This window comes from Galendromus occidentalis, unplaced genomic scaffold, assembly GCF_000255335.2.
Source record: "Galendromus occidentalis unplaced genomic scaffold, Mocc_1.1 scf7180000075521, whole genome shotgun sequence".
NCBI lineage: Eukaryota > Metazoa > Arthropoda > Arachnida > Mesostigmata > Phytoseiidae > Galendromus > Galendromus occidentalis.
Window position 1 is genome coordinate 1 of NW_003803511.1, and position 9,550 is coordinate 9,550.

The 9,550-nt window shown below is 51.3% G+C and overlaps 1 protein-coding gene across 1 annotated transcript; it reads left to right on the forward strand.

Annotated features, from left to right (window-relative positions):
* The first annotated feature begins 355 nt into the window (after positions 1-355).
* On the forward strand, positions 356-1,330 carry LOC100899669 (uncharacterized). Its single transcript, XM_003737379.1, has one exon. It carries the CDS (start codon positions 356-358, stop codon positions 1,328-1,330), a length of 975 nt encoding a protein of 324 aa, XP_003737427.1.
* Positions 1,331-9,550: the final 8,220 nt, after the last annotated feature.

Below are 9,550 nucleotides of genomic sequence, written 5' to 3' on the forward strand. Positions count from 1 at the left end.
TCCCGAAGAAATCAATTCAGACAACATCAGGGTCAGACCCAAGAGCATTCTCTACCAATTCAACCCGTTCAAGGGCGATGACGGCCTGCTCCGCTGCAGGACTCGGCTAGAATTCGCTCCGGAGTTGTCACAGGAACAGAAATTTCCGATCATCCTCCCAGCGGACTGTAATCTCTCCAGACTTATCGTCAGATACATCCACGAGAAGAAATGCCTACACTCCGGAGGCGTTTCCGGCCTTCTACATATTCTCAGAGAAGAATTTCTCATTATTCACGCAAGGAAACTAGCGAGACAGGTCATCTCCTCTTGCGCTACATGCAAAATCTTTCACGGCCAGGCCGCAAGCCTCCCAATGGCTCCGTTGCCAGCGTTCAGGCTGGAAACGGCCCCACCATTCTACCACACAGGTTGTGACTTCGCCGGCCCCATAAAATACAAGAACGATTCAGGCGAAAAAGCGAAAAGCTACATTCTCCTTTTCGTATGCGCGGTCACCCGAGCGGTCCATCTCGAGCTAACAACCGACATGTCGACCTCAGAGGTCCTCGGTGCTCTACAAAAATTCGTGAACCGATACCCGTCGGTGACCACGATCACTTCAGACAATGGCTTATCGTTCCAGAGGACAGCAAAGGAACTCAAACTCCTGTACGATCACATCATCAACGGAGAAATAAAGAAATGGCTCGCAGACAAATTCATCAGATGGAACTTCATAACTCCGAACTCCCCTTCGCATGGCGGCTTCTACGAGCGCCTCGTGCAATCGGTCAAGCGACCGCTGAGGAAAGTTCTCGGAACATCAGTTCCCCACTTCCGGGACCTGGAGGTGATTCTGAGCAACATCGAGCTGATGATAAATAAACGCCCGATCACGGCGGTAGCATCAGGTCTCGACTCCACAGAAGCCCTCAGCCCGATGGACCTTTTGCACGGTTATCGAGGAGATACATTCTTTCCGCAGCATGCGGCCAACCCGATGAGAACCAAGGATTCGGACAAGATAATTTTCTCCAGGAGATGGACCTACCAACAGAGGATCCTAAACTCATTCTGGAAAAGATTCCACCGCGAATACCTGAGCTACCTAAGATCTGCTCATAACAGACTCCCCATTCCGGCCAGGCCGCTGAAAATCGGCGACATTTGTCTGCTGGAAGATTCGAACGCCAACCGGGCGTATTGGCCCCTCTGTAAGGTCATAGCACTCAAGAACGAGTCCGCACCTGAAAAATCGAAATCATGCACAATCAAGACGGCCACGGGCCAAATCTTCAACCGTCCCATCACGAAACTCTTCCCGATAGAGCATTCCCAGCCGAACTAGGCATTTCTTGAGAACCGACCCGATCTCCCAAAAAGTAAAACTGAGTCTTAATCACACAGACATTTATTTTGTCGAAGAAATAATTTGGAACACATTGGAGGAAGATTTAACTCCTGCCGGAACGCCTGGCGTTCCGCAAGCTGACCAGAACATCGGCCAGGCCCGGAGAAAGCTGGGCCGGCGGACGGCGTCGAACACGCTGGACAGGAGCCGGTGGGGTAGGCGGCAACACATATTGCCCGGTCCGGGGGTCGACCGGCCTTGGCGGCCGCTCATGTTGCGGCGCGATGCGAGGATCCTGGATCAACTGCTGTAGATAGGCTCGCCGCCTTTCGTTTCCCTCGGCTATCTCGTCAGAACCATGGATATCCGGCCAGGAGATGTTAATCGGCTCACGATCAAGAGGCACCGTGAGTTGATGGGATTCGCCAGTCTGCATATTATCCAGAAGCCGAAGGTAGGCACCGGCATGGGCCGCAAAGAGTGGTGGACGATAGCGGAACTGTCGGCTCAACAGGGGCTCCGGCGGCCGAGTGGTCGTTCTCCTTAAGAGAAAACGGGAGAAATCCCTGAACGGCTGCCGTTCTTCGTCAGTAAGGTCAAACCAGAAATGCCTTGCAATGTACTGACAATCGCGAACACGAAGATGTGTATTCTTCAGATCATTCTCCAACAACAGCTTGTAGACCAAGCCAAGAGGGGTGAGAAAGTAAGGATGTCCAGATCTGCGGGCTCCTGGAGCTTCTTCAGCCATTCTTCAAAGATGAGGAACACACTTGATCACAGATCCACTTCCGACGAGACCGCGCATGGAAAGGAATAATCGGATCAGCGCACCAGAGAGCAGAACTTGCCGTCAGGCGGCGCGATCTACATTGGCGCGAGTTTTCGAAGCGGGGAGCAGTGGTCCCTCTAAGTCGCAACTTGCTGGTCAACAGAATTCCGCGGCTCCTCGTGGAGTCTTCCCGGAATTCGGGGGGGGACTGTCACGGGCGGAGGTAGCCGTCGCGTCACAGCTTGCAGAAAACACACACCTCGCCCAATCAGTACACCATACAATCAGCACATAACACACAGAGAGATCGAGTCGGGAACGAGTAACTGTCATTCAATTATAAATATCTAATTCAGCGGTTAATCCGCCATCCATTGTCCAGGACAAGCAGTCCCATTATTATATTTATGAACGTCAATATATAAGCACTGGGGTGTGCAAGCGCGTAGGTACGTCTATCAGCGCAGCGCTGACCGTCAGCTGCCTCGCGTCAGCTGTCTTTTCAATCAGCTGGACGAGTGCAGAGGGGTGTTAAAAACACTGCGGTCGTCAGTGGCGACAGTGGCAGAGAACGCCGCCTGATCATCATCAGTTATCACGATCAAGGTACCGAGGCAGCCGCAGCGCTCCTCGGGAATCTCAGTTTTGGGTTCAAATCCCGAGTGTTTCCCAAGTGATCAAGTTCAATCAAGTTCGCGACCGGAGGTTCGATCCCTCCGACGTTATCATCCCATCATCTCCAGGAGAGTTTCCATCACTTTGGGATCTCCCCGGGAGTTATCTCGTTTGCGCGGCACACCCCACGTGGATCCGACAAGTTCAAATCTTGTGTCCTCATTCTCCTTCGAGGCTCAGGACCTCTTCTGAGAGGTGTGTACGCCACAAAAGACACCACAGCATCTCGGAACGCCATTTTTCGGCTGCCGGTCATTTATTCATAGCGGTGGTACCGCACGATGGCACTCCCGGAGGTACAACGACAACTGGGAGTAAAATTCGCTTGCTCCCCCTCCTGGAGGGTGACTGGGCGGCCGAGGGCCGATTGCGCTTGCAAGGTACACACGTACCTCTCCGCGTGCCAGCTCGGGGGCACGCAGAATTTAAGGAGCCGAGTCAGCCCAAGCTGACCCGGCGCCGCCCGCGCACCCCTCGCTGAGCACACTTCGAGGCGGCTTGATAGGGTCGGCGCTCGGCGGCGGTCAAGGACCCCCAGATGAGGCCGGTGATGGTGTCGACCTCCCTGTGAGGATAATGATTGAGCATGAGATACTTGTACATCAACTGAAAAGAAAAGAAATCCTTCACCACTCAAGGAGAAACAGCAGTCCTCCAGCCTCACAAATCATCAAACCTTCGGAATTTACGTCAAATCAATTCGCCTCACCTCGTCTGTGAACTAACCCCCTGGGGGACCAGCGATAGCCGAGGCGGTTTCCCATTGGTTGCTGCATGCCGTGTTCCTTGAACGTATCTTGTTAGATAGAAGAACCACAATTACGCGGAATTCACGTCCGACTTCTCTCGGTGTCGAGACGAAAAGGCCGATTCTGCCGCGCGCTTCCCGTTAGTCGATCCCTTCCCTCTCCATAGAGGGAAAATTTAAATTCGAATCAGTGGCGCGTGGCAATGCCTTTCTAACAGAATTCCCGACACCGGGTGCCGGGAATTCCGGGGGGGAGTGTGACGAACGGACTAGGTCCATTGCGCATGCACTACACTCACAGCACACTATCCTTCCCAACAGATTCTAGTTTCCCATAACCCATTCAGCTATTTCCTCAGAGAGAGACTTATTGGGGAATCTTCGGATCAAGGATCCATATTTATTCATGTCCTATTAATCAGTGTACAGTATAATCATTATCAATCTCGATTATATCTCCAGGAGAGATAAGAATAAACTCCTAGGAAGTCGGGCGCACTCAGATAGCAAACACACACCCGGCGCGGCGCGGATCGATCATACCGGTTTCTCCCGCTCACGGCGCCACCGTTAACAGTCAAGCACCCGGCCGGCGGAAACATCGAGCCGTCAACACACACACACACACACACACACGCACAATCTGTCAGAGATCGAGAGTGGCGATCCACAGAGCGCCTACATCAAAATCTCAGAATCATCATCCCAAAGGGTTCCAAACCCCCAGTGCAGTGAAGTTAGCGGCTAGGCCAGGGATCAGACCCGCTAGTTAGCCCGGCGAACATTTACGCATAGTGCGCCCACTTCCGGATTTCTCCACTTGAATTCTTTAGCGTCTTCATTTAGTGATCGTCTAGGACAGTGCGCCACAAGGACCTTTGACTGGAAAGACCTGTAGAAAGAACAAATAATCTTATTTACACAAACACACCAAGAACTGGTGATAAACGCGACTTAATTAATAATAGCAGCTTGAGCCTAAAGGACGTATATTTGATAGGTTGGGCGGAACTTTATATATCGTTTCGTATGTGGATTTTTCGGTTGTGGGGCATATCGTGGTAATATTCAGGAGATACGTGGCACACAGGCAGGCCTCTGCTCATAAGGTATAATTCAAGTTTGCTGCTATGAGCATTGTTCTTGCCAGCTTGGCAATCGTCTGATTGTGAGACGCGGTGCCAATGACAATCAAGCACTCGCTATGTTCTCCCGACTCAACATCAACCGCAACACCCCTCGACGAAACTACCAACGAAGTTTCTCACGACGTAGAACGACGTCTTCAGAATCATCAGAAGTCGTGAGCTACAATTGCAACCGGAAGGGCCACATGCAGGCCCAGTGCGGAGCCCCACGCCAAAATAACACCAACAACAACAGAAATCAGAATCGCAACAACAACAACCGCGGAAGAAACCAGCCCCAACGACAGAATCCGCCGCAAGCCAACTTCTCTGGAGCCCTCAATGTGGAACTGGCTGAGGTGAACTTCAACGACTTGGGTGAGGAATTCCTAGTTGATAGCGGAACGACCCATCACATGTGTTCAAGTCGTAAGTGGATGGTCGACTATCAAGCCTTCGAGTCTCATCGTGAAGTTAGGCTAGGCGGAGCGCGAGTGCTGAAAGTAAGAGGCTCCGGAACTGCGCTGGTTACAGTCTCGTCACAAGATAAAACGCAAGTTCTTGAACTAAGGGAAACCTTGCACGTTCCCAGCTTGCGTCGAAATCTTACATCAGTAGCTAAATTGGCTGACGATGGTTACGAAATTCAGGTCACCAAAGATAACATCAGATCAGTACGAGACAGTGTAAAAGTGTACGCGGAGAGATGCAACAATCTCTATGTTGTTCGAGCTACGGAAATTCCAGAAGCTAACATCAGTACTTGAGTTCAGAAAGAGATCAGTCTCTCGAAGGCGCACAAGACCTCTGCGCACATCAACGTTGATCAAGTGAAAAAGATGCTGCAGCGAGAAGGACATGAGATAGAGAATGACTTCATAGTCTGTGAATCGTGTACCCGCGGAAAGATGCCGCGTGCGGTAAATAGGTCTAGACCGATGAGCGATAGAGCTCCACGACCCGGCTACATTTTCTCCGATACTTGCGCCGTCAGTAACAGGTCCTATGGCAGTGCTTACTGCTTATTTCTTGACTCTGAGTGATGACATGAGTCGATTGGACAAAGTCTACTTTGTCCAATCGAAGGACCGAGTGCCAGATTGTATCGAGTCTTTCACTCGATGGTTCAAGAACCAGACCGGTCACGATATCTACCACTTCAAATCAGATGAAGGAGGAGAATTTAAGAATCAGAGAGTTGCCGAAGTTATGGATAGGATAGGCGCTGGGATCAGTTATTCGCCGCCCTATACTCCCACGCTAAATGGTGTCATCGAACGCTTGAATCGCACGCTTCTAAATTTTAATCGAGCCATGCTAATTGATGCGAAACTCCCGAAAGGACTGTGGGCTGAAGGAGTAAACTTCGCCGCACATGTCCTGAATTGTGTCAAAGTGCACAAAGGGACAAAACTCCCTTCGAAATTATCCATGGCCGGAAACCTTTTCTCAAGAAGATTCAAGCCTTCGGTACACCCTGCAACTATTATAATCGAGATCCTAATCGAAAGAAATTAGATGACCGAAGTCTCCCTGGCAGAATCGTCGGAATCCACGAGGACGGACTATCCTATAGAGTTTGGCTACCCGGTACAACACGGGTCATCCGGACAAAGGATGTGAAAATAGCCAAGCCCAGCCGCTAGACGATGATTCAGAGAATCAGTCGAGTGAGACGGCGCAGAGTGGAGAGAGCAGCAGCAGAGATGGACTGACTGCCGATGCTGACGAAGAAGCGGAGCGCGCACCTGAGCCCTCCGTAGAACTAGCCGATGAAGGATTAGATGCCGGTGCTTCTGGAGAAGTACCTGCCGCCGGAGTGGCTGTCGACAGGCAAGAAGTTGAGGTTAACCCACCTAGTCATGCAGGACGCAGATTTAGGGATCGATCCAAGCTGAAGGCGCCTGATAGATATCAAGCCGGCTACGCAGATGCAGCGCCATCCAGCGTTGAGAAACAGAACACTAGCGTAAATGAACTGGCGGACGCGCCCAACAGTATTAATGAAGTGTATAGTTCACCTTACAGTAGAGGAATGGCTGAAGGCCATGTCCGAAGAGATTGCTTCGATGAAGCATCACAATGTATGGGAACTCACGGAACTTTCTAAGGGAAAGCGCACCATAGGCAATAGATGGATCTTCAAAACGAAGGAGGATAAGAATGGGGTAATTATCCGCCGAAAAGCTCGTTTTGTGATCAAGGGTTACAATCAGGTCGCTGGAAGGGACTTCCAGGAACTGTACTCCCCAGTAGCTCGTTTCGAAACAATCAGAACGCTCCTAGCGGACTCAGCACAGGAGGCACTGACTGTATATCAATTTGATGTGGCTACGGCCTTCTTGCGCTCAGATCTAAGAGAAGAAAATTACACCCCTCAGTCAGAAGGACGGATCTGGGGGAGTTTGCAAGCTGCTGGAAGCTTCTTACGGATTGAAGCAAGCTCCGAAAGAATTTAACAGCAAAATCAAGAAATGCTTCCTGGAGCTGGGATTGACCCAGAGCACCTCAGACCCGTGCATGTTCTTCTCCGAGGGACCGAAACGACTTGTGGTAGTTCTATATGTCGATGATGGCATTACGGGAGCCTCATGCAAAGAAGATGCTGGAGAATTCCTCATTGCACTCGGTAAGGCTTTTTGGGATCACTTTCAAACCACTGGAATTCTTCGACGCTCTGCCCCGCGGGAGGGGTCTTGATGAGCTTTTCTTTGTGTGAAATTTTCCTCTTCTTAAAAACCCGTAGATTCAAATCCTCTCTATATGTGAAAGACTAAATAAAATCGCTGAGATTCGTCGACTGATTTCAGAAAAAAAAACTGGAATTCTTCTTTGGGTTGCACATAGACATCTCCTCAGACCTTAGAACTATCGACACCCATCAGTCGAAGTACATTGCCGACTTGTTGGAAAGATTTGGTATGACGAGTTGCGAGCCGGCCAAGGCGCCGCTTGACAGCAGTGCGAAATCCGCCTACGATGGCGAGATCGATGTGTCACTGCCGTACCGCTCTCTCGTCGGCGGACTGATGTACCTCGCAATTGCGACAAGAGCGGATATAGCCTATGCAGTAGGCTTCTTGTCAAAGTACCTGGATTGCCCAACGAAACAGTTTTGGAAACAGGGGTTGCACATCTTGAGATACTTGAGTGGAACAAGGACTCACGGCCCCTTTTACTCTACTGGCTGTTCACGCGAACTCAAGGTCCACAGCGATGCAGATTTCGCTATGTGTGAGACCACCAGACGGAGCACTTCTTGCTCCCTGGTCAAGTTCGGAGGAGGAGCTATTGGCTGGTGCAGCCAGCGCCACAGCTGTGTTTCCACCGGCTCCATGGTCGCGGAGCTGATCGCTGCCTCAGAGGCTTGTAAAGCGGCGATCTGGACGGCCGAACTTCTGAACGAGCTCCACTACCCCGTGAAACCGACCCTACTCATTGACAAAGAGGCTACAATTCGACTGACCGAATCTTCGCAACAATTTAAGAACGCGAAACACGTTGAGGTGAGGTTCTACTACGTCAGAGAAAGATACCTTAACGGAGAGGTCAACGTCGAATACTACCCCGGTGAGGTCAAGGCCGCTGATTTCCTGACTAATAACTTGGATTTCAAGAAAATTCATGCACTGCTCGAAATTTCAGGAATCAATGGCGGCAAGACTCCTGGTAGCCCTCCTCGTGATTAGCCTTGTAGACTCCGGTTTCGGCTACTTCGACCACTTGGTAGACTGCGAGCCCGAATGCGTGAAAGAGAACCGGTCATGCACAATCACCGAAACGAATCCAGATGACTTTCCCTGTGATTGTCTGGAATTCGTAGTAAGATGTCTACGACTGGCTGCGCGTGACACGGTGTGTCTCAGAGCTGGGGAGCCACCCAAGGGCGGCGACGGCGAGAGTATCTGGGATGCATACAACCAGCACAAGCATGCAACGACAACAACTCCGCCTCCCCTCCCACCGACTCCAACGAATCCCTGCAAATGGATTAAGCCGCTGATCGGCTATTGCATTGGATCGTCATTCATTATGATGCCACAGTTTGGCCTCGGGAAAGTACGGAACTGAATTTCGCTTAAATCGCCTAAGCCGTCGTGGTAGTCTGGCCGTCTCAATGGACGGTTGGTTCTCAACTGGCGTGTGTGTCCGCTGCGGCCCGTGAAGCTTCCAGACGTGGATGCACGTCAGGCTTCCCCCGCACCTTAGCGACCCTATCTATGACAACTCCACGACAGCCATCGGCTCCTCTTTATTGCAGCATATAACTTTACCTAGATATGCGTCACACTCCCGGCCGAATTCTCGAGATGACATTCCGTATGCCTTACAGTCGAGCTCTTCCGCCTCGTTCGGAGTTTGCGACGCCGAAATTTGACATTCGAGAATTCCGGTCAACTTTGTTTCCTGGAGAAAATTGACTGGATCGCTACCTACGGAAATGACATTCGAATCCTAACTGACTAACTAGTAGTGCAAAATGTGCGGAGCAGACGTATGAGTCGACGCGTCGGGGTCTGGAACCGGTTGTCTGGATGAACACTACGAAATTCTACCCGTTTTGAGAGCGCCCGATGGGTCTCCTCTCCCAAATTGAACCCGAACTTGGACTTCCCGGAAAATATTAGGCCACTCGTGCTTCCGACTCGTGACCACTCTCATCGTTGTTCAAGTCGAATCATGTCCTCAACGTTCCGAATCAGTCCCCTCGGGATTTTTCTAAACTCCGTCGTGCACACCCAACGCCTCCCCATCTGCCGCTACTCCGACCTCCGTGCAGCCGCCCTTGAGGCATGGGACCCGATGGAATTCGATGATCGGCGACCCTACTGTGTCGCCGCCCGCCTCGCTCGAGCCCGCGGGACCCGACAGCCGCCGCCGGTACCCGTAAGTGA